General features: G+C 48.1%; 1 protein-coding gene across 2 annotated transcripts in view; it reads right to left on the bottom strand.

Moving 5' to 3' along the window:
* BACE2 (beta-secretase 2) overlaps positions 1-25,602 on the bottom strand; it is a 99,453-nt gene that overhangs the window by 40,731 nt on the left and 33,120 nt on the right. For both annotated transcript variants that reach the window (XM_074325117.2, XM_019745755.3), the window contains exons 2-7: positions 21,097-21,185; positions 12,364-12,580; positions 8,932-9,060; positions 7,638-7,772; positions 6,077-6,178; positions 1,055-1,204 (exon numbers count right to left, since the gene is read on the bottom strand). In XM_074325117.2, coding sequence (XP_074181218.2) covers positions 1,055-1,204; positions 6,077-6,178; positions 7,638-7,772; positions 8,932-9,060; positions 12,364-12,580; positions 21,097-21,185 — 822 coding nt within the window. The remainder of the gene's footprint in view (positions 1-1,054; positions 1,205-6,076; positions 6,179-7,637; positions 7,773-8,931; positions 9,061-12,363; positions 12,581-21,096; positions 21,186-25,602) is intronic.

Raw genomic sequence — 25,602 nt, forward strand, 5'->3', positions numbered from 1 at the left:
ACAGCAGCAGGCACAAAGGTCTGGAGGACAGTGACCAATGAGTAGAGGGTCAAGGGTGTATAGGAAATAGGCCGGAGAGCAAGGAAGTGTCCCGTGAGGAGCTCATCAAAGGCCACAGCAAGGAAAGGGGCCGTCAGTACTCAAATAGTGGGGTTGAAAGCTGTGATTTAGCAAGATTAATCTGGCAACAGTTTTCAAAGGAAAACAGCGGGGACTTGGGCTGCCTGCTGGGCAGCCTAGAGGTTCCTGAAGAGGTGAATGGGGAATGTGAGTGACAGGACTGAGGGCTATGGGAAGGAGGGGATGGGGAAGAGATGAGAACATGACTAAGGAAGACAGAACTAGGTCTATTTCATTAGATGCTTAGGACGAAGAAGGGATCGATGATTTATTGACTATGAAAAAAAAGTCTTCATCTCTGAGACTCCGGTTTTCTAATTTATACATAAAAAGGAAAAACACATAGTATCGTGGTAAATGCTGCAAAAACATCCTCAATGTTTGACCTTTCCTTGTAGCCACGCCCTTGTGACGTGACTTTGCAGCTCCCCCCCTCGGGAGACCGCGGCTACTTCGCGACCCGGGAATGCGGGCGGGCCTTGGCCTCGTGTGGGCAGCGCTGTGCGAGAGACCTGGCCCGTCCTGGGTCTGGACTCCAGCAGCCCTGAGTGTTCCTTCTCACTCTGTCAGAACCCTGCCACCCCTGCGAGAGCCCCTGGGTGGTGACAGACGGCGACCCCATCACTCCACTGACCCAGCCGCCAGACACAGCGGCCCTCGGAGCCCATTCAGGACCGAGGCCGACCTAGACCCAGCCGCCCACCAGCGGACCAGACACACGCGAGTCAGCCTGCGAGGCCAGCGGACCCGCCCAGACTCACGAGCAGGATTCAAGCTGCGGGTTTCCCTGGGTGTTTGTTACGCAGCATTGTTGTGTATCTTATAGTCGAGATTGAATACACATGTGATATCTAAATACACGCACAACGCACGAACTGTTTTACTTTCGCATGCTACACGTTACAGAGAGAAACGCGCAAATCCAAGTTCATACCTGAGGCAGGATAGTTATGCGGAAGGATCTGCTGGCGTTCTCGTCTCTCAGGTAGATGGAGATTTTAGGGAAGTAAGCCCAAGGTGTTTCGGAATTCGTCCAGCACGCCAGCTGGGACCCGGTCCAGAAACCATCAGAGAATTCCGGAATCTAGACAAAACAAGATCCCGGGAGAAACAATGACTAGTCTGGTGCCTCAACAGGACAGCTCCGGGCTGTCCTTGTCACCTCGCCAGATGCCCGCAGGGAGAAACAGTGGACAGCTCAGCGAGGCCTCAGTCCACTGGAAGAGTAACGGTAACGACAAAATAACAACTAAAATTACTGAGGCACTGGAATACTTATTAGCGTTAGGCACCAGTATGAGTGTTTTGCAGCAATAATTTGTTTAATCCTCAAACACCGCCATCATCAGTGCAGTAACACTATCCCTTCAGTTTATGAATGAGGAACCCAAAGCACAGAGAGGTGAAGTAACTTGCCCAAGGTCTCACAGCAGTCAGAATGACCCCTTAGAAGAGAGGCTAGATCCTAAATGTGCCCTTAAGGCTTCTGAGGCATCACCTCTCCTCTGAACTTCCTGTGCCCTGCAAGTTTCCTGCTGGTGCAGAGTCCTGTGTGGGCTCTTCGCTCTTCCGGAACCTCTTTCTCCTCCTCTAAGTCTCAGCTTAGATGCTGCCTCATTCAGGAAGCCCTCCCTGATTTCCCCCACAGAATGCTGGTGCCTCCCCAGAGATTTCCCCTCCTTGTAGCAGGTCTAGTTTTACATTTCTTGGTGTGTTTGGTTAACATGTTTCCTGCACAAGAATCTGAGCCCTCTGAGGACAGAGGCCTGTTGTCTGAACCCACTTGTAGTCCTAACACTTAGCCCATTGGGGAGACTCAGGAAGGATTTGTGGGAAATATGGGTGGGCAGGAACACAGAACGCCCACCTATGCCTCTCCTCAGGGGCCCGGAAGGACGATGACACCCACACATGCCACTGGTTGCTGAATCTGAGGATTAATTACAAGTTCCAGCCGGGCCGTCCCCCCAGGCCCTGCCATCTCCTCAGGCCTTGCCGTCTCCCCAGGCCCAGTGAAGGTGACTGAGCAGGCGCCCCGTGTCTGCCGGTTCCTAGAGGGAGGACAGTGCTGGAGGCGCCTCTTCTAACACATCCAGCTCAGTGCCTGCTCAGGTGACAGCTACAGGGGCATATGATAGGGACAGAGTTAGGCGACCATTGACGGGAAGAAAGGGGCTGTCAAAGGCGCATCCCTGAGGAAGAAACCCTTGAGCCGAGTTGAGGGGCAGCTGGGTCTCAGTGAGGCATGGTGGGGAAGGGAGGGCAGAGCATGGGACCCCCCCCCCCTACATGGAGGCTGGCCCAGAGGACAGGAAGGGCATGAGACAGGCTGGGAGGGAACCAGGCTCACCACTGTGCATGTATCAGGAATCATTTATCAGAGAGCTGAGCTCTGTGGCAGGTTGGGTGTCATTAATACACCCAAGTGGGATTAGTGTAGGTCCCTTGTTCTCTGAGGCCAAACTCCAGGGCCGGGGATAGACAGCGTCTTCCAGAGTCACAGATGGGTGGGTGGAAAGCGATGATGTGGCTGTGGGAGGGTCTGCTTAGGAGAGGGGCCTAGGACCCACCCAGAGAAAAGGACCAGCCCCCCACCAAGAGGGGCCCAAGGATGGGAGAGGTGCAGGGAGGCGGGTGTGATGGGAGCAGAGACAGGTAAGCAGGGATGCTGCAGAGATGAAACAGGCAGGACTGAGCACACCGGGGTGTCCCTACCAAGTGAGTGTTACACAACCACACATGCAGGTGTCATCTCTCCCTCCTGGAGCGACAGTGGGAGAAAATCCCGTGGTCTCTTCATCTTGTGCAGGTTCTCTACCTAGACTGGTAGTGATTGATCTGTAAAATTTCTAATGCTGGCGTTAATATATTTTATCCTTTTATAAAAGTTAACACGTTGCGTACGGCGGGGTTTAAATCCCTCATATCCCTCTGTTCCGGCAGGTTTTTAGAAGAAACTACTTTAAAATGCACTCTTCTCTTTAAAGCGTAAATGCTTCTATGTCATTTATTATTTTTCTATGGAATTTTTTAGGATTTACTCACCTATGATGTTAGTAATTCCTCCTGGTGTGATACTGCAGAAAGCAGCTTCCTTTATGCAGTGGGACAATATGTATTTCATGAGGTATCACCGAAGAGTTAAATAAAATAATTCGGTGTTTTTCCAAAAATAACATAATTCAAAATTGCCTAAGGGATACTAAGGTTCCAAATGTTATAAACAAATCACTACAGTTCTGGAAAACTCTGTTTATTCATACATCCACTGTTTTAATGTAACACGTGAAATGACTCATGGGTGAAAAAATGTATCCGATTCAAAATCACTATTTTTTTAGAAAAAATAATAATATGAATTCTAAAAAGTGTACATATGATGTAGACTTTATTCATTAACGACATTTGCCCGTTAGATATTAACGAAACACAAATAATTCAATAAAACATGCAAAGTAAAACGAGTCAACAGTAAAAACGAGAATTCTCGTTATCCGTCCTTAACGCATGGCTCAGAAAAACGAAGATTCTCGTGATCCGTACGCAACGTGTTAAGTTGATTTGAAATATGCATCCTAGGGAAAAACCTCTTGCCGGATGAGCTGAGAAGAGGTGGGGCGGTCATTATGCTGGGTTCAGAAGAGCGAAGGGTGGCTGGGCCTGCCGCCGGGCACAGAGCTCCAACGGCAGTGCTTAGGTCCAACTGCGACAAAGAACGAGACTCAGAGTGACCAAGTACTCGCCTAAGGGGCACAGCCCAGTCCTGGGTGGGACCATCTGCCTCCAAAGAGGAGGGTGAGAGGCCTCCAGGGGCTAAGCCACTTGTCCTTAGGGGAGTTTCGACCTCCGGTCACAGAGCTTTAAAGTCAGAAGTCATATGAACATGGGGCCATCCTGCTTCTGTATTTTAGAGTTGGAGAAGCACAGGGTCCAAGCCACCTAGGGGGCCCCCGCAGCTGGCAGGGATGGAGCCCAGGTCTCTGCCATACACCCTCCCCCACCACAGGCTCATTTCAAAATACACACCTACAGACCATTTATTTGTAAAATCCCATGTCAACAGTCCACTCCCAGAGCCAGAGCCCAACAGCTGTATTGTGTTTAACTCTCTGAAGTCAGTCCTTTCCTTAACCAGCAGAAGAACCCAAGCCAAGAGAGCGGCTTAGAGGAACCCAGCAGATAGAAAGAACACATGCTTCTCTGGTCTACACACAATAAGGCAGATGCCCCGCCTCTCCCCTTGCTCCATAGGGCTTTCCCTGCCCAAGACACAGAGTCTTCCCAGGTTTCTCCTTCCTGATGCAGGTGCTGAAATCACAGGATCATTTTAGACAAACAAACAGATTTTGTCATTTTGTTCCTTCTGCCTCGTGGTTTTCCTCGTCAGTCACCGCTGACCACCTGATGTGATGACCTCAGGAGTACCCATGCCCGTCCGCCATGGCCCCCCGTTCTCACGGCTCCAAGAAGGGCCGTCTATAGGCTAGCTGGACACACACGGATGCTACCAGTGCTTCCTAGGACCGAGGGAGAGCATTTATAGCTCAGAGCATTACACGTGAACACGCTCGTGGTAACTCTGCTGAGGGCATTTTTACTATTGAGGACAGTCAGCAGATTGCCCCGTATTTCGAGCAGTCTGATTTGCAGCTAGCAAATCAAAGGCACTAAAAACATCACCTGCTATTTTTTTTTCTTTTCTTTTTTTTTTTCTTTTCTGATTCAGCAGATATTAGACTGCTCTGGGCTGCTGCCCTGGACACCTTTCAGTTCCAAAAAGGCCTCGGTGACCGTTCTTTTTTATTTCCCCCTCGGTGTTCTTTTCATTTGCCTGCTGCTCTTTCTACAGCAGTTTTAGAGATTTTTGAAGTTTTGGTTCAGGGCAGCCAAAGCCCCGTTTCCAGCCCAGGTTTCTGCTACCACCTAGAATAAAGCAACTGCCATACATTTTCCTGTCAATTGTTCTTCAAATCCAGCCATCCCAACGGAGTAGTGAGATAATTGGCCTGAATTAGTTCCCGCATAAAGACTGTCCAGGAAACACTCATTTTTGGTGACTTTGCAAGAGTGGCCCTGTGTGGACAGATGGTTATAAAAATGCCCAAGAAGCTAAGGGAAACGTTCACCCCACATACAAACAAACAGCAGCCGCATTGTGCTTTGGACATCGACAGAAGATTCTCTTCACTGAGCAGCTGTGTGCCAGGCACGTAACCCCCACCCTCATGACAACCCTGCAGAGAGAACGTGGAGGCACCTGGAGGGCAGGCAGGAGCCTCTTCCTCGGGCACTCAGCCAGTAAGTACCAGAAACTAGACGCAATTCAGTTCCATCTGGCCCCCACGCTATGTTCCTTCCCATCAGTGACATTCGGCCCCACTGTTTTCCCAAACTGGGAATTGGGGTCACAGCAGGAATACCATCTGCCAGATCCCCAAAAGGTATGCTGCCCTTGACCGTGAGTCCACTTGTATTTCAGGGTACGGCCATGCAGTAATTTTTATATTGCCTGACTGTGAGTCACAAACTTGTATAGAAGAATCATAGTTCCAACATGGCTTGAATGAAGGCCAAAGGAGACATACAACTTTTGGTTTATTTGTTTAGTTTTAAAGGCTACCAACATATTCCTAATTTATGATTTACTTCAATGCAGTATATTACCAAGGGTTTTTTTTCTTAGATTAAAAAAAAGTACTACACCAATGACACTATTCTTTGAAATATGAAAAAGCATTGTACCTTCAGATCCAAGTCCTCTCGGGTTAAAACGAAGGAATTATTTGCTGATTAACATTAAAGAATGAGATCGTGAACTTAATAGGTAATAGTTTTACAAAAACAAACAACCCTTCCAAATCGCCAGATGGAGGTGGTTAGAATCCATGGTCACACTGCCCCGCATGGGGTCGTGACCTCATGCCCTCTGAGACGCATCAGTGTTCTGAGAACTCACCAGAGACGTGCGGGCCACGGCTTCCACCACAGCATTGAACACCTTCTGGGGCAGGCGCAGCAGCGTGGTGCCACTATCCACGATGGCCTTGTCCGCGTTATACTGGAAGGGGGAGAGGGTGGGAGAAGGTACATGAGGGACGCGGCAGCTCAGAGCAACGCCTGGCGCCAGCCCTCCATCACTGCACGTCTGCTACATATAAACGCGGGCAGCCACGGGACCGCCTTAGTGGCTGCCATTGATTTCGTATTCCCAGAACTTGGGAACCAAAGATCTCCTAGCCCAACATTCTCTTTTCACAGATAAAGCAACAGGCCAGGAAAGGGAAGTGACATGACCAAAATCAATAGCCCTCCCAATGCAGAGCTTGTCTCTTATTCAGAGATGCCCAAAAGCCCTTCTCAGGAAGCCCCCACCCCCCTCCCCCCCCAGCAAAGAGGGAAGACCCATGTATCTTCAGAGGCTGAAAGGATATATTAAAGGGCATTTACACAAATGATGCAAAGTCAACGGACTGTTATGCTTCCAGTGGAAAAAGAGAACCAGAGATACATTCATAAGACAATCACATACATACACACACACACACCCCACACACACACATACACAGCCCCCCCCAGACACACACACCACACACATACACATACACACACGTATACACAGAGTTTGGATTTTATTTTAGGTCCTCTGATTCCACTACTGGCTTCTTTAATAGCAAATAAGTACCTTTTGACAATAAACAGATTTGTAGACAGCGTTGAAACACTATCATGATGGAATGGACCATCATTTAGCAAGTTCTCATGGGTTTCTCAGAGGTGTCTGTGTAGGACAGAATTTGTCGTGGACTGTGATGGTGAACGTGAAAGCAAGTGACGCACAGGTCGGAGGTGGTATGAAGAAGGAATACAGTGCGTGCCGGTGGTTCTTATAAACCATCCTGCAAATGTTGTAGCAGACTGGGTTCCCTCACGCCATCGTAATCACAAGGCCATCATGCGGCACCAATAAGCCAAAAGGAGTGCGTGGGTGTGAACGAGGTTAGGAAGGAGCCGGGCTCACAGCTCTGCGTGGCTGCCTCCTTGGAGCGCTGGCGAGCTACGCATGTCTTTAGAGCTAACTTTCCCTCGCGTGAGAATTGCATACTGGGGGGGAAGGGGTTGGCTGTGAATGGAGAATAGAGCTGATGATTTATTTCTGGCTTCCTTTTGCTCGCTTTTCAGTCCCTCTCTGTCCCCTCACGTGCGTATTGCATCCTCTGCAAGAGAGGCGAGGCACCACGAGGGCAAGAAGAATGGGGAACGCGGTGGCTCTAGGTAGGTCTCTTCACTCACCACTTTATGCTCATGTTCCCTCTTTAGCCAAGTGGTGGTAAGGAAGCATTTTTTTTTTTGGCAGGGGGGCCATTGATTTAAACTTTCATACCAAAAGGCCCTATGACTTTAAATGTCATGAATCTTTGATTTATCTTGTACGTTCCGATTTCATATTCAGGTCCCAGCTGTAATAGGTGGGTGACCCAGGCACCCCCAGACAGGCGGGCACAGCACAGGTTAGGTACCTCTCTGCAGTCCAGATTCAGGCTCTGGCCTCCGATTTCCAATTTCAGAATTTCTATCTGATAATACCACTCCTCCTTGATAGGGGTATACCAGATGTCTCCTTTGTACAAACTTGGTTCAATTCCACCCAGGACCTGGAAAGGAAAATATTCACAGGTATGAGAGAAAAAGTATGTAGGCACGCAACACGTTACATAGAGCAGCAGGCACTCGTACAGCGCAACTTCCCTGGGATTGGGCCTTGCACTTCATTGTTATGTCACAAATACATGTACTTGAAAATCAAGCAGGGAACATTTGGGGACCCTGTATGCAAAGGTCAAACAGCATTCTGTCCCAGTCTAATCAAGACGCTTTGGTGGTTTCCTTTATCTAAAGGAAGTGCACACCTTTCCAGCTTCACGATGTTGAGATTTCTCCCCCAAAGAAGGGCAGTAAAATAGTTAACCAAGCTACTGTAAAATAGACGGACAATAATTGAGTTCCTCAGAAGAGAGAGGATGACCCCACACCCTGGCACAGAAAGCAGAACAAAACAAGTTTCCTAATCAAAACTTCATGTGGCTAAACTATAGAACATTACAAATCCTGGGTTACCCTGTCCCCTGAAAAGAGGGTAAAAAAGGTGTCAGAGGAGGTGCACTGTTAGCAAATGAAAGCAGCTGAGACTGCTTCTCATGTTGGGAGGCAAAGGTGTGGGCAGCACCCACCTGGAGGAAGGCCCCTGTGCCTTCTCCCTGTCACCTCCTGCATTAGATGTCTGGGTGCAGGACCCACCACGGGGGTGCTTCGGCTAGAGCATACCCACGGTGCTGACGGCTTTGATTCTGTCTAGTTAAAAACAATTTTGCGCTGTGTGTGTGTGTGTATGTGTGTGTGTGTGTGTAGAGAAAAAGGACATACAGGTGTCCTGTGTCCTCATCAAACTTATGAAGTCACAGGCACCCCCACTGCTTCCCTTATCCACAGGAAGGCCCATCTGTGACACCCCTCACTGTTTCTCACATGCCTCTCCCTCACCCACCAAAAATAGTTACCTTTCAAAGGAAAAATTTCAAAAGCTTTAACGGAATTTGGGGAAGCAACGAGAATCATCTTTTGGATGGCAGCATGAATAGGTAAGATAAAAGTCATACCTAATTTTATTCATTTTTAATAGGTTCCATAATAAGGATTATCAAAAATTTACAGTATGCCTACATGTCTAATATTTGTATCAGGGTCTTAATAAGAGAAAAAAGAGCTCCAGCGATTTGAGATTTTTTCGCCTCTTTAAGACTGAAAGATACCCACAAGACTACCTCCGTTGGTACCAGATCCAGCCACTGGGATTCCGGCCCCACACATCTGCATGGAGAAAACATTGGGGATTTCTGCTTGTGTCACGAGCGAATCAAAGAACGTCTCCAGAGAGCTTGATGGCTGCGGAAGGATGACAAGGGACAATGCTTCACAAGTCGTAGTCTAGATGGCAAGTGACGCGATGTATGAGACAGCAGGTATGGTATACAAAATCATTTTTCTTTATAGTTAACTGTTTTCAACTCTAAACAATAAACAAGTTATGACTAAGTACACTAATTGCAACAGGACTTCCTACCACTTGGTGTTTTTCCTTTGGAATGGCTGTATTGTAAACATCAGATAGCATTTCCGGAAGCTATTAGGACACTGTCACATTTATCATGACTGCCTAGTAAGGCAGACGTGAGAAGATGTGGAAGTGGGTTACCATGATACACGCTGGGTTCTAACCTTAGATGTTTTGGAGCAAGGAGAGAACAGGGTTTCCAGGAGCTGCCTTTGCAGCTTCAGAAAAAGTTTATTCACCTCTTTTAGCCAGAGGTGTCCATCACAAAAAGGAGAGGTGCCTGACCCACAGGGACAGGTCATCTCAGGCCCAGACTGTGGATGTGGCTTAGCTCTGCCAGCTGTCCACTGATCTGTGGGGAGCAGGAAAGTCGCAGAAAAGGACAGTGCTATGCTCCTGGAGTTGAAAAGCTGTAGTGGTCCCCACTGCCAAGTGGGAGTAGACCTACTTTGCTCTGTATGTCCCTTACATGTAGCATTCAAGGGAAGCCCCCGTTTCCCCAGGACTTAAAAGCAAATGGCTCCGACTTGGCGGTGCACCATGGGTGCTGGTGGTTAGAAAGGGAGGTACTGGACTGCATTTGGGTTTTGGCTTTGCCAACTGGGAGGTATTAGGGTTACTCCCTGTGGGGTGTTTGTTCTGGAGGAAAGCTTAATTGTAGCAGCACAGATGCCAGAGGCATATTCCCACCAGCTGTGGTTAACCAAAGGCATGGTCAGGTATTCTCTGTAAGCACTCTGAGCGGGGTAGGAGTGCCCCCCATTATCAAATGAGTGTAAGTCTTTCCATTTGTTGAGTTCCTTTGTACCTGCTTCCTTCTGGCTTCTGTGCAGCCTCTGGCAGGATCCAGCACGATCTCTACACATAATCTTTGTCAAAGCACTTTTTGTTTGGGTAACGAGTGAGACAAAGGTGTCTCTTGAAACGGGTTGGGTCTGGTGTTGACCCCATCTGCTGTTTTTCTTCTGTCCATCTCCCTGAGACACAGCCAAGTAAACACTGCCTGGAATTGAATCCTGGCTCCACCACTTGCTAACCGTGTGACTTGCTCCTTTGTATCCTGCTCTGTAAAATGGGGTTAATAATAGGCTTCTAGAGCAGGTCTTGGGCTTAAATGGGCTGGTATTACATATAAGGTTTGGAGTAGTGCCTGACACACAGTAAGGGATCTGTTCTTATTCTGTCAAGTGATTCTTCGGTAGCAATGTGCCCCAGGATCCCTCTAGAGGTCTAAAAGCACACCTTGCCCAGGACCCAAGAGAACCTGCTTCAGAAGGTGTGCAGTGGGACCCCGACATCTGCAGCGTGGGTGCTTCTGACATGCATCCTTGGAGGGGCATCTGGGTTCACGCAGGGACCGCCACACACTATGACCACCCCTGAGTGCTCGGTCAACCTATCAGAAACCCCTGTGTCCGGAGATCCAGGCCACCCTGCCCATCCTGTTTTCAGCCGTGCTTTCCACACGTCCTATTACTGTCTCCTCAACCCCAGGGACATGGAGCCAGATGTTGGTCATCTTGGAATCTCGCAGATGAAAAGACAAAAGGTCACATGAGGGGTCTGGACATCCCAAAAGAACCCTGAACGAGTTTCTTCTCAAAGGAAGTTCTATGTGTTATCAATTCCAGGTAATTTAGCTGTTCTCCATCACCTTCCAAATAATCAGCATAAAAACAATCCTACTCACAGCTTTCATTTTTCAAAGTCGCAAGAAGATGAAATGTTTGGCCCAAGGTCACACTGTCGGTGAAAATGTGTTTAAGGACGTAAGTTATTACCAGTGTGCAAATCCCATGTTAAGCTTACCCTATAGTAAGTACCGGGACAAGAAGGGCTCCAGAGCCATCCAGCCTCCGCAGATGCAGTGAGCTGTGCATCCGGGACTCTGTGCCCTGGGCGAGGGGTAACTGCCTCTGACCCTCAGTCCGCACAGCTCTAAAATGGGCATAACATGGCTTTACAAAGTGGGCCTCAAGAACCGAACGAACAGGCACCTTATAATGTTCTCAGCCTCGTGTCACATGGGCTATTCTTTCTCCTTGAGAAGCCACAGGGTTGGGGACCTGCTTGCCCACTGCCCCCCACCCCCACCCACCCCCACCCTCTTATCTCAGCCCCCTGCACCATTTGCTAGTAAACTGGAAATGGAACAGATGTCCCCACGGGGAGAGAAAACAGGCTGTCCCTTTGGGATCCTCAGGGACCAACGGGGGTGCTGTTGTCACCTTGTGTGCTGCTCCTGACACCAGGCTTCTTTTGTGCTCCCACTTAGCTTGGGCTCCAGGCCTGATACTGAACAATGACAGGGCAAAGTGTGGTGCCCGATTACAGGCAGGACCTCCTTCTGCTTTGCTCAAGTACACAAACCTGTCGGGGGCACACCCGGTGTCTCATCCTTCCCCCTCTGGCAACCCCTCCCGGTGGAAATTCCCCAGGCTTTGGCGAGCCTGCCCCCCTCCTCTGCACACCAACGTTTGGGTTGGCCCGAGTACAGATATTTGCAGAACATTCACTTCTGTCCTTCTCCGTTTGGGGAAGGTTCTGAGGCTGACGGGAGCAAGGTTCCAACCTTTCTCATGGGCACCTCACTACCCCCAGTGACCAGCGGCCCCCAGGGCAGGCTTTCAGGTTGTCCAGGCTCTGGCCACAGGCATCTGCTCAGAGGTGGTCTGGAGCCATGGGAAGGCAGCATGAAGCTCTCAGCCTGGTGTGGGCACCTCTCCCTGCTGAGGTTCCAGGGTCACAAGCAGGCTGCGTCTTCACGCGAAGGGATGAATTTAATAAATGTGTTTTCTTTTAATCCTGCCCTAATAAAAACTCCTATCCTAAACAGAACCGTAAACAAGGAGATTTGGAACCTATTAATATTTTAAAACTATACAGGTAAGACAGATAAAAACAAGAGACAAATAAACAAAAACAGTCACGCTACCTACTCTCTCTCGCAGGAAGGTTCAAAGAATTGTGCCATTTACCTTTAATTATAAAAATGCATAGAAATTCCCTTGATTGTGTGAGCACTGTTTCAACCACGTGATTCTCACCGACAGCCCATTCATCGGCCCCTCTAAGCATAGATGTTTAGCACCCCTCCCATTACTCGATGTACTCGGATCCTTGGTCACTCCCACCTTGGCTAGGGCAGCATAAGCCAGTCCCAGTATCCCGTTCCACTTAATGCCAGGCAGAAAGAAGTTCTCCGACTCGAAGATCGTGGCGATGTTGACCACAAAAGACCTGTTGAAGCCTTTTGGGATGGTGATGACGTCCTCCCCCACCAGGCCGGTCCAGCTCCCTTGTGTGTACTTCACTGTGACATCAAAGCCCTTGGGATGGTATGTGCTGGACCTGGAGAAAGGAGAGGAAAGATTCTGTCTGCACGTCCGTGGGTGACAGGACGGCTGTAAGCAGTGCTTCACAAGTAACAGTGTTCGTGTCCACAAAGTAACAACTCCCACAAAACACAATCACTCATGCTTTGGTAACAACAGTGCTGTCCATGCCACACGTAAGCAGTTCCAGGGTTGACGTGTGGCCCCTGAGTTTCACTTCCCTGTGCCCAAGGGAAATCCCTGGAAGTCAGGTGTTTTACTTAACTGTGTGAGCCGTTGAGACACAGGCAACTTTGGGCACCTGCCTGGCTCTCTAGGTTTGTGGGGACCCTGCTCTGCTGCTCTGTGACACTGGAAGGGGTCGGCAGCCAAGAACAAATGAGATGCCACCAGCACGTGCCAACAGCAGCCTGGGGGTCAGAATCATACATGCAACCGATGAAATGAATAAAGACCAAGCCATACGCACACCATCTCCTGAGGTCAGGTTCCGTCTCAAGCTTCTCCTCCAGTGCCTCAAAGCTGCTTATACTCAGAGCCAAATGTGGTGGACGAAGCTAAAGACACGCTGTGACACAAGTCACGGGGACACCATCTACAGCCCCCGTATACCTATAGCCCTAAGGCTAGAACTTAATCCAACATAATAATATGAACAAGGTACAACAATGGACACAGCAGATGAAACAGAGGCAGACAACAGACAAGTGAATACACAGAATTCCAGCCAGGAATGAAGCCAGGTGAGGGGAGGGCAGGTGACCTGGATGTCACCCAGGCCTCTCTGATGGGAGAGACCTGCAGGATGACAAGGAGCCACGGGGGAAGGACATCCTGGGGAGAGGACGGCAGGTGTCCAGGCCCTGGGCTCTCCATTCTATAAGGTAATTCTTACACCCAATTCAGTTTGAAAACTCTGCTTGAAAACATATAGTCAGGATCCCAATCAGTTGGCAAAACACGGCATTGAAACCATGGTCCCCCTAGGAAAACGAAAGATTCCTAAGAGAAGTGTCCCATCACCACATAATTCTGGAGTGTTCCTCTTTGTCCGCACTTTTCATTTCACTCTGTTTTAATACTAAGTTTCTGAACATTACTCTTAAAAGTTCCCTGTTTGAGAATTATATGAACTAGTACCATCTTCTTTGGGTTCAGGGAGGGAGTTAAGTCAGAGATGATATGACTTTTTTGGGGGGAGTGGTACATCTGAGAAATTTAAAATGTTCAGTCTTTAATTCAGTAAATTGCACCTATGAGAATCTGACCCTAACACAACACCCAGGAAGCACACAGAGGTTCATGAACAAAGACAGTCATTATGTTTTATTGATAATAGCAAACAGTTAGAAACCACCTAAACACCCAGTGAGAGGGAAATTGTTTAGTAAATCATGGTACATCCATACGATGAATTATTACACAGCACCGAAAAATAGTATTTACTAAGAAATTTTCAACGACATAAAAATGAGTAAAAAAAAAATTTATGTGTCAGAATCTTCTTCAAGATAATTAATTATACACACACCACTATTAACAGCAGCTGCCTCTGCGTGCTGGGGTTTTGTGGAAGAGACTCTCTCTCCTATGGTTAGGCCCTTCCACATTTTCTGCATATATAACTCTCATAATCAGGGGGGAAAAGTTATTTTAAAAATGTCTGGCAGACAAATTTTGGAGACATGTAATTTATTCTAACTTCATCATGGAATATAACATATGCAGAATGTTGAATTTTAATACTTACTTCCTATTTTCACTCACTCCATCATGGTCTTAAAGTGAGAGCATCTTGAAGTGAATGTTTTGTGTGCACGTCTCCTGACAAGGGCAGGTACAGATGGAACCGTGAGAGTGGATGGACCCTGGGACATTCCAGAAATCACACACGTGACGTTCAGGGTCTGGTCATGGAAACGTGGGCACTCGAGGTTTGGCGAAATGCAAGTTTCAGTGCCACCAGAAATTCGGGTGGGCTTGGCACACAATATAGGCTGCAAGCACTTTTGTTGAGTAGCAATGAAAATAGTGAATTATTCAGTCTCTTTCAGACAATTTGGGGTCATTCCTCAAGTTCAAAAATACACGACTGGTAACAGAAGAGGCTTATTATTTGGAAATGCTTGGAGACTATAATCTAGCACACGTTTTCTGTAAAGGGCCAGAAAATAAATGTTTCAGCTTTTGTGGGTCAGATGACCTCCGAGACTCAGCTCAGCGAGTACAATGAGGACGCAGCCACATATGACACATAAGTAAATATGTCTGGCTGAGTTCCAATAAAACTTTATTTATAAAACAGGCACAACAGGCCTGAGATAGCCTGTGGGCCCTAGTTTACCAACTCCTGATTGAGACGCTTAGTTATCTCCCCCAGAACAGTCTAAAGTACCATGAATTTCTTGAGAAGTTGTTTTATTTTTACTTTGTCCGGACTTCCAAAAACATTAGCATCTGCTACTATTGACAATAACTGCCTGAACGTCTCTTTAGCATGTCTTCATAGTTTTGTGACCAGGTCGTTATTCCCCTCTTAGGGGGAGACATTCTGGATATTTTGGTGCCATTTGCAAAGAGATGAGAGACAGTTGAAGCTACACTGCCCCGGCTCCAATACTACTTCACCCACTTGTTAGCTGTGTGTGACCTTGGGCCAAGTTATGTAACCGCTCTGTGCCTCAGTGTCCTTACCTAAAAATTGGGGATAATATAGTGCCATCCCTCATGGTGTTAATTTTTAGGATTAAAAGAGTTAATACTGTAAAGCATTTAAGAACAAAACCCTAGAACACAGCAGGTACGCAACAAAAATAGCTGCTATTATTATAATTATCTAATCACTTCCTACCTTTAGTCAATGTATGAGCTACTAATTAGAAAATGTGAGATTGTTTCCCCTTAGAAAATGCCCCTATCGTTACAATTACTGAATATCCAGAACTGTCTCACTCTGAAGTCTAACCACCTCCAGGAAAGGGGGCACCTGTTAGGGGGCGACTTGGGTAAGGGGGGCGGGGAGGAGGGGGCGCCTTGCCACTTCCTGAAAGGTAGAGCCACCGTGTGTTCCAGGCCGGCTTTACCCCCTGGACCTGCTGCAGGACAGAAGTCTACACTGATGCTGAGCCAATGGGGCAGCCACAGGCGCTACTGAGCACTTAAAGTGTCATTATAGGGTGACAAAAACTGAACTTTTATTTAACGTGAATTAATGTAAACAGCCACCTGTGGCTAGTGGCCACCCTTGCAGAAAGCACAGTCCTAGGTCATGTGAGTAAAAGGAATCCGAAACTCACAGTCCCTGGGATCCTTAGAGGAACCTCAGAGAGCAAAAGTCCCAGGCCTGAGCTGCAAGCAGCTCGAAGCGTTATCAATGTGCAGCATCCTATCTCTTGGCACTAAAAGGCCTTGGCTCTCAATCGTTCCACATGTTAATTAACTAAATCGAGAGAGAACCCCAGGTTGGCCTCTCCTTTGAAGACGCCCTTCTGCGTGCTCAGAAAGAGCAATCAATCAAGAGTGTGGGTAGCCAGGAAAAAGTCCACTCACAGCAATAAAATCACTTTGAACCCAATTCAGGAGACGCTCTGCCTCTGATGAGAGTGTTCAGGGAACAGGGGATTGAATAGTGAAATCAATTGAACTGAGGGGGAAAGAGCCGCAGAACATTTCATTATTGTAAAAGTAACCCACCATTGTTTTCAGAGAACAGGAAAGAGAAGGGGGAAGGAAGGGCAGAAGTCAAAGGAACTGAATCTTTGGGTCATCACACTGAGGGAGGGTCTTAAAGAGCTCTGCCGAGATCTCGCTGGGGCGCTTCTGCACATTTCAGGTTTTTTGGGAATGTTGGCCTGGCCCCGGGGACCAGACACCCCTCTTACCTGTCCACGGTTCTGGAAATGACAGACCAGAGTGGAGGGGCCACTGATGGCCCAGGGGCTGCTCAGTCTGCCTGCCCCACCTGGCGGTTTATCAACATCCTCCACCATGGCCCATGCTGGTGGACGCCAACAGGGCAAGTCCCCTCCTGGACATGCAAACAACAGGCAGGCTCGAACAATTATCCAGATAATTGGGCAAAAATGTCTGTCCTCATCACATGGAGAGATGAGGGACTCAGTCTTGGGGTGGCGTTCAGTGAGCACCCTTAAGGAGGTCGCTGGGTGATTCTCTCACATCTGAAGTTCACTCACAAGCGTCAGCTGAGGAAAAGAAACTGCTCCCTGGTCACAACTGCTCCGTGGGCTCCACCCAGATGGAGCACCGGAGGAGACATTTTAATGGAAGTAGACTTAATTTCCTGAATACATTAGTAGGTCAGAGGGATGAGTGTACCGGGTCTCTCATCAAGCCGACTGGCTGGAGGCCATTTTATTGGCCAAAAAAGAAGCCCAGTTTTTAAAACCCACCACCTTCTTTGTGCTATAGAGTAATTCATTGGAACACTCGCGGTCATGAAAAGCGGGCTTCTGATGGGAACGAGCTACACAAATGACTAATGGTAGCCTGACATCTCATTCCATAAATCAAACAGATCTTGTCAAAGAAACCCCAAGCCAAATCTCCAATTACTGGAAAATGTGTCAGGAAGCATTAGACCTGAACACCCAAAGTCTGGGGGACCAAATCAGAGCCTGGCGAACCCAACCAGAAACCTCATTGTAACTGAAGGAGATCAGAGGGACAAGCAAATACAGAAACATCAGAGGCCAGAGAGCTGCATCTCAGAAAAAAACCTTTGTGAAAAATTGAGAAAGGAAGTGAGAACAATCTCTTGGCTCCCATCAAATTCAACAGTGGAAAGCATACCTTAGGCCAACTCCCAAGTTAGCTGAAAGCATTAGACAAATTAATCAGACATCATTTACATAGACAGTAAATTATGTTCATAGTTCATATCTTTACGACAATAAAGCTGTGTTAATATAAGTCTATGAGAAGCATGGGAAAAAACAGAGGAAGGGAGACAAAAGAAGGTTATGTGGATCTAAGCGTGGTAGCAGGGATACAGCTGAGGGAACAGAACTGCCGGACACTCAGAAGCGATGCTTCAATCTGATTCAGCTAAGAAGAAACCTGCTAGCCCTGCCTGTGGAAGACAGGATGGTTCTCTTGGAAAGAAAGGCAGTATCAGAGCTAGAGGCCCCAAATGTGAGTAATGTTTTATAGGTACTAAGAAAATGTCCGCAATACTTGCAACTGAGGAAATCCAGCTGAGGTCTGAATAGCATTAAGTACCAATGGGATGAAACTGACCATGTGGGAGAAGCCGGGGCTCCCTCTGCACATTGCTGGGCTCTGTTCTTTCTCCTTTTACTTGCCCAAGGAAGTAGAAATAGGTGAGGACTTTGAGTGCGCAGAAAGCTGGGAGGGAGACCAAAATTCTCTCATGGGGCTAGCAGGAGGGAAGGCAGAGCCACCATGGGAGCTACAGACATTTTCAAAAGCTTCCACATTAAATCTCATGTAAAGAAGCCAGAGAAGCTGAGTCTCTAAATATGAAAAACAGGAACATCTGCCACCTGAACACAAACCTGGCTAGCAAGGTTGGCAGGTAAGTTAAAAGACACGTCCTACTGAGGCCTGAAAGAGAACCATGGTTCAACCAAACAATGAACAAAGTAGAAGTTAAACAAGAAAGACGCCTGGCTGTCTGTAGTCAATTAAATATGTACACATATTAAATGGCATTGTACACAGGATTTGTAATATTGACTTTTATTTACCCTGGAATGTTCCATGATTGTATCTGCGTGGTTAAACAATGACTGGGCTGAAACATGGACTTTGACCTTTATTAAATCCTAGCTGTGACAAAAAATTAGCACTTAACTACCAGGAAGGAAGTAACCATCCACGGTGTTACATTTGAACATTTAAACCTGGATAGTAACTATACACATCACCCTAACTTCGGCTTTGCTCTGCTGTGCTGCTATTTTCTACTTACCAGGTGTCTACAGATGTGCGATAGAAAAGTGGGGGAGGAAGCCTGCTAAAATGTAACAGAGCTGTGAGTGTGTTATGCTCTGTGTTGTGGGTGCCGGAATCAGGGTATAGACAGGAGCCGGGCAGCAGGAAAGACGTGGGGCTAAGTCTGCCTTACCAGGAAGACACACATTTCTTACATAGCTTTAAAATACACTGAGTTTGCCAGGAGTGCAACTACTGCGTGAATCGAGGGAAGGTGATACTTTGGTGTGGTGGTGGGTGTGGAGCTTTACCAAGATTCTTCACTGATTTGGAAAATCATGCCATCAACCCAAGCTGCTCTGGTGTCTGAGTCCATCTCAATCGGCTTTTATCTGTCTATACTGGGCGCGGCACACCATGCCCGTGGTGAGGCTCACAGCCCCGGGCATCACCTACGACGTCACGTGCCTCCTATTACAGTCTAATCAGAGTGTTTCCATATCGAGGCACTGATCACCTCCTTGTATTCTCCCCTGCACTACATCAGAGCAATAGAACTGCATGCACAGCTAAGTTACATTACCTCTGCATTTCCTTCCGGAGCATCACAAAGCACTTGGTATAAAAAGGCGGTGCTAGGGGGCGGCCGGATGGCTCAGTTGCTTAGAGCGCAAGCTCTCTCAACAAGGTTGCCGGTTCAATTCCCACATGGGCCAGTGAGCTGCGCCCTCCACAACTAGATTGAAGGTAATGAGCTGCCGGAGGGGTGGCCGGATGGCTCAGTTGGTTAGAGAGCAAGCTCTCTCAACAACAAGGTTGCTGGTTCGATTCCTACATGGGATGGTGGGCTGTGCCCCCTGCAACTAAGATGGAAAAGGACAACTGGACGTGGAGCTGAGCTGCGCCCTCCACAACTAGATTGAAGGACAACGACTTGGAGCTGATGGGCCCTGGAGAAACACACTGTTCCCCAACATTCCCCAATTAAAAAAAAAATTTTTTTAAAGGGGGGTGAGGTGGGATCCTGGGACTGAAGGTTTGGGAACTGCTGGCCCTGTGGGCAGGTGTCTTGGCCTCTGGACCTCCTGTGTTACACGAGTGAAAATGAGAGGTTTGGACCAACTGGATGTTCTGATCCATGATGAGGCAGTTCATTCAGAGTAAGCAGTCGGGTGGGGGGTGGCTTGCGGCAGAGGATTTGGATGGGGGCACAGGGGAAAGGGTAGCTGAGGCATCATGAGCCCCTCACCTGCACACAGAGAAATAACCCTCCCCCAGGTCACACCTACAGCTTCAGGGCACGTATTAGTCTCATCACAAAGCAATCACTGTCCAGGAGTTTCATCCTGGAATATCAGTGATGAAAGGTGACCAATACACTGAGTCATAAACTAAGCTACAGGTTCCTTGAAGGAGGAGCCCATCAGATATCTCTGTAGCCCCCTGAGGCCCCATGAAGCCCTAGCCACCACTCCCCTCCACCTCACACATAGGAAACCACACCTGTTTGTGCCACCAAATTGGAGACCAAGAGGTGGTACCGGCAGAAGACAGCTGGGAACCCCTCTCGTGCGCAGCAAGGCAGCCTACTCTATGAAAACTGCCCCGGATTTTCAGAAGCTTTTCCCTCCTTTCCCCACCCCCTCAGATACGTTGGGATTTAGTCCCCAGAACAAAAGACTGTGCGCGAGGAGAGTGAGACAGGGAAGACATGAAGAGGGTTGATAGCAGAGAAATGATGTGGCCCTCGTGAGTCTGTACACAGTCCCTGAAGTTTCTTCCTGTTGAGTAGGATCAACAGCCACGTGTCAGCACACTTGTTTGATCTGTTGAGTTTAAATTTTAGGGTTACAAAAATAGAAGTGAAATCAAAGTGTGCATCTATTAGAGCAGCTACTGCCCCCCCTTCTCCCCCCCCCCCCCCCCCACACACATTTCAGGCTCTTCTGGAGCTGAGCCTGACAGGAGGCCTTCCTGGCTGTCCCTGAAGGCCACCCAGGGCTCCTCCCAGGGCTGGACCACACAGAGACCTCCATCCTGGCTCTGCTCTCTTCTCACAACCCCACCCCACGACCGCTAGCTTGAAGCCTGAATGCTTTGTGCTCACATTTGTCCTTTCTAAACAAGTCACGGATTTCTCTCACTCAGAAATACCTCTCTGCACAGAAATGGTTTCCATGAACCACACCTGAACCCCTACTGAATTACGAGGCAATGCAAAGGTGGCTTTCCAAGCAACCCAGCACCCTGACCAGACGTCGCATACTCAGGTCCAGCGCCCCTCCCCCCGCTCGAACCCACCTCTGCAATAAATGTTACAGGATCAAGCGCTCCCTGCAACTCAGGTGTAACTACAAAACTGCTATTTGACTTGCATTTTTATATAGCGAATCTCATGAGAATGCACTCAGAGTATTAAGAGAATTCCCTATGGCTTCCCTCAGAATGAACATGTACACATACATATGCATACATACATATAATACACACAAATACATACACGTGCACATATCCCCCTTAAAATGGAACAGACTCTGGCTGTACTGCTCCAGAGTACTCTGAAGCATTCCTGTGGCGCCCCCAAACCTGGCCACACCCAGCTGTGGCCCCATCACTCACCTCTTCGTGTCAAAGTAAGAGTCTATGTAAGAATGCGGGGCACCAGCCACTGCGAAGTTGCTGCTCCCAGTGTCAACGAGAATCTGCAGCTTTTATTTTTAAGGGGAAATAAGAGAAACCATTAGGTTACTTGAATAAGGCAACGTTCTTGAATAATTCTTCTAAAAATTAAGTACTAAGAATTTATTACTTGGAAAAAACATTGATTAGAAAAATATTCAAAGCTGTTATAAAATTGACATCTGAACCCAGTCCACTAGGAAGCTTGTGGGCTGGGGTGTGGGAGGAGGGAAAACTGTTTTGTTTCCAATACATATCAAGCCTTAAAGAAAACAAATTCAGTGAACTCACTGGGATTTCCTTTTAAGCCATTGGGAATCATTAACAAGGTGGAGCCCTGTCTGACCGAGGGCTGTTGTCACAGGTATCGTTCTTTAGTTTTAATGAGGTATAACTTCCATATAATGAAAATGCAAGTTCTTAGATTTTCCACTGATGAGTTTATACATGGTACGCACCCAAACCAAGACACAGAAATCTCTATTTATTCCCAAAAGGTGCCTTTATGCCCCTTGCCAGTCAATCCCTCCTCTTCTCCAGAGGCAACCATTTTGGGACTCGGGTTACCATGGGTTGGTTTCACCGGTGGCGAGATGTCACATAAAGGTAATCATGTGGGTCTTTCACTGAGTCTGGTTTCTTCTGCTCAGCACGGTTTTCACATTTTTCTGCTGCTGTTGTGGGTCAGTTTTTCCCTGTTGAGGAGGATTCTTTTGCATGGATATATCTTGTACAACTCCTCTATCTCCCTCTTGACGGGTATTTGGGGTTGTTTCCCGTTTCAGGCTATTCTGAACAAAGCGCCTCTGGACATTCCTGTATAAGTGAGTTTGAGGACCTGTCTCCATTTCTGTTGGGTAAAGACCTAGGAGTGAAACTTGTTGGATCACAGGGTGGATGGATTTTTACTGTTTTTAAGAAACTGCTGAACATTTCTCCAAAGTAGATGCAGCACGTTACACCCCACAAGCAGTGGATTCATGGTCCCTTTGCTTCATTTGCTCCATGTCCTCCCCAAATTCAGTATTGCTGGTCTCTTTTATTATGGCCATTCCAGTGCACATGGAAAGTACCTCAGTGTGGGTTTACCTTGCAGTTCCCTGGTGACCAGTGATACCAAGCAGTTGCACCGTATTTTAATGGTGTCACCCGTCTTGCTGAGGGAATAGTGATATGCAAGGGCAGGGAGGATATATTATCCATCTTTTTATGCCCAGTCTCCATCCCAAGGCCAGACACACAGCCAAATGCTTACAGAATAAAGGAATAGCTTTTAGAAAGAAGCAAAGAATATGTACATATAAGCCCAAAAGTTGATAATCAAGTTGGAAAAAAAACTGTAGACAAGGAAATCAAAACAGGTAAGCTTCTACCTAGGATTGTCTCAGTGATTATGAGATCAATACCCTCAGTTTTGCCAAATCCAGTGTCTTTGGTCCTCCTCTTACATGACCCATCAGCAGAATCTGACTCAAGTCATTCCTTCCTTCCTCCAGGAAATACGTCCTTCGCTTTGGGTTCCAGGCACTACACTCCCCTACTTTTCCAACCTCCCATCTCCGTCTCCTGGCTGGGGGCTCCTCATCTCCTGGTGCTGGAATTTACTGCTGTTCAGCTCTGGACCCACTTCTGGGCTCCAGGCACACTCACCCCCATAGTGAGTCACTGAGTCCCACAGCTTCAAACGCCATCCGAATGCTAAGGACTCCCAAAGCTCATCCCAACCTGGGCCTCCTCCCGGAGCTGTAGGCTGTACCGACTCAACACCTCCACCTGGAGTTCTAATGGCCACTGGTAGGGGTCAAACGGTGTCCCCCACACAGACACGTCAAAGTCCTAAACCCCAGGACCTGCAAATGTGACCTAATTTGGAAATAGTGTCTTTGCAGATGGAATTAGTTGAGATGAGGTCATGAGGGTGGGTCCTAATCCAATAGGACTGGTGTCCTTATAAGAGGAAAATGCCACGTGAGGGTGCAGATATGCAAAGAACATCATGTGACAACACAGTGAGAGATTGGAGAGACACAGATGCAAGCCGAGGAACGCCAAGGCTTGACAGGCACCACCAGAAAGTGGGAAAAGACCAGGAAGGATTCTACCCAGAGTCTCGGAGGGATCACGGCCCTGCTACCCCTTGATTTTAGATTTCTAGCCTCCAGAACTGTGAGAACAAGTTTCTCTTATTGTAGGCCACCCAGTCTGCAGTACAGTTATGGCAGCCCCAGGAACCAAACATACCACCTCAAGTCTGACATGCGCAGAGCAGAACTCCACCAGCCTGCTGCCCCCACGGACGGCACCATGTCAGTCAGTGGTGGCTCCATCATGTCTGCTCCAGCCAAAGAGCTGGGAGTCATCGGTAGCACCCCTGCTTCCTTCATGCCCCATAGCCAGTCCTTCAGGAAATTGTGTTGGCTCTACCTGCAGGGTCTGTTGGGCTCCAGCCTGCTTGTCATCACCTCCACAGGGACCAAGGTGGTCAATGACATGATCGTCTCCCACCCTTCCAACCAGTCTCCCCACATACATCCATGGTCTACTCCCAACCAGCAGCCACCGCGACTATTAGTGCACAGCTCGGAGCTTGCCAGTCCTCTGCCCTCCCAAGGCTTTGGATGTCTCTCCTGTAACAGCCCAAATCCATACCTGGCTGGCGAGTCCCTTGCCTATCCCCCAAGCACACTCCATCCCCATCACCCTGGCTGCCACGCTGTTCCATGAACACGCCTGATGCTCTCAGCTGGGGCCTTTCCACCGGCTGCTTCTGCCTATGTGGGTACCTGTGTGGCACATATGCCATCACTTCCTTTCAGGCTTTATTCAATGGGTACTTCTCAAAGAAGCCCACCCTGGCCCCGCTTTGCAGCTCCCAGCCCCCGCCAGCACTGCCTGCCCCTCCTCCCTTTGCTCCCATAACACTCACCACCTCTAGCACAATGACAGCCGTGGCAGACATCTAACAGCACCTACTGTGTGCCAGGGACTCCGTGCTTCATATACGCAGTTGACTCTTGAAACAACATGGGTTTGGACTGTGTGAGTCCACTTACATGTGAGTATTTTTTCAATGAATAAATAGAATACTGTGAATGTATTTTCTCTTTCTCATAATTTTCTTAATAACATTTTCTTTTCTCTAGCTTACTTTAATGTGAGAACACACTAGATAATACATATAACATACAAGTATGTGTTGATCCACTGTTTACGTCATCAGTAAGGCTTCTGGTCAACAGTGGGCTATCAGTAGTTACATTTTTGGGGAGTCACAAGTTATCCATGGATTTTCAACTGCACGGGAGTCGGTGCCCCAAACCCTAAGCTGATCCAAGGTCAACTGTATGAACTTGACTCCTCACAGCAGCACTGTCATCACCCCCCTCTTCACCGATGGGGAAACTGAGGTGCAGAGAGGCTGACATGCCTGCTCACGCAGGGCTGAGAGGCAGAACTGGGGCTCAAACCCAGGCTGTCTTCCTCCAAATGCATTCTCTTAGCCCGACTTACCCACCTCCTCGGCCCTGCGAGCTATTTTCTAATTCACGCGTCCTGCCCTTCCCTGTACGCCCTCCACCACTGGATGGGAGCGCTCTAGGGCAGGGACTTTGGCTGCTCATTTGATCTCCAATGCCCGGAACAGGGACAGGCACGTGGGAGGCACTCAAATATTTGTTGAATGAAGAGTTAACTAAATTATTCTCAAAATCAAAGACACTAACATTTCCCTTGGTACAAAGAAAATACAGATTCCGGCAACAAGCAAACAAACAAACAAGGTGCAGCCATGCACCTGAACGTGCTGTGTGCCCTTTTGCAGAGGCACAGTTTGGGGTTGTTGGGCACATTCAACATGGGCCCCTAGTCCTCACCACCCGTCAGGGATTGAAATGTTTCCTGGAGGCAAGATGAACTTGTAAAGTTGCTTGGGTGAAAGCAGGAGAGAAGTGAAGTAACAAAGGATGGGAAAAACAACAAAATTCCCTCATGAGGCAAATCAGAGAATTTCAGGCCTTTCAAAGAAGAGAGCGTGGCTGGTAAGCAAGACACATCGAGGACCTAAAACACTTGCAGTGAGAAGTACTTTTTCTCAGTCATTAAAAAGCACGGATAATAAAAGCCACTAATTCCTGAACCAACATCTTCCCTCGCCATGCTCGTGTCCAATGAGCAAAGCATGCCATTTTTACGTGTGTTTTCTGGGTCTCTCAGGCAACCACACACCCCACAGCCCAGCAGGATGTGTGTGGAAAGGCCAGGCCGCCTGGCAGCCCAGATTCTCAGGCTGGCATTCCACCCGAAGCTCTCCCACAACAAGGCGCTCAAAGTGGACACAGGACCATTGATCTTGGCACAATGGTCCCAGTGACGGGGCACCGTCTCTGTAGACATTTCACTCTTCTTTCCTGGGTGTGGAATTCCACCCACAGCCTCTGCATCATATTA

This window comes from Rhinolophus sinicus, chromosome 17, assembly GCF_057876585.1.
Source record: "Rhinolophus sinicus isolate RSI-liver-muscle chromosome 17, RSI-T2T, whole genome shotgun sequence".
Classification (NCBI taxonomy): domain Eukaryota; kingdom Metazoa; phylum Chordata; class Mammalia; order Chiroptera; family Rhinolophidae; genus Rhinolophus; species Rhinolophus sinicus.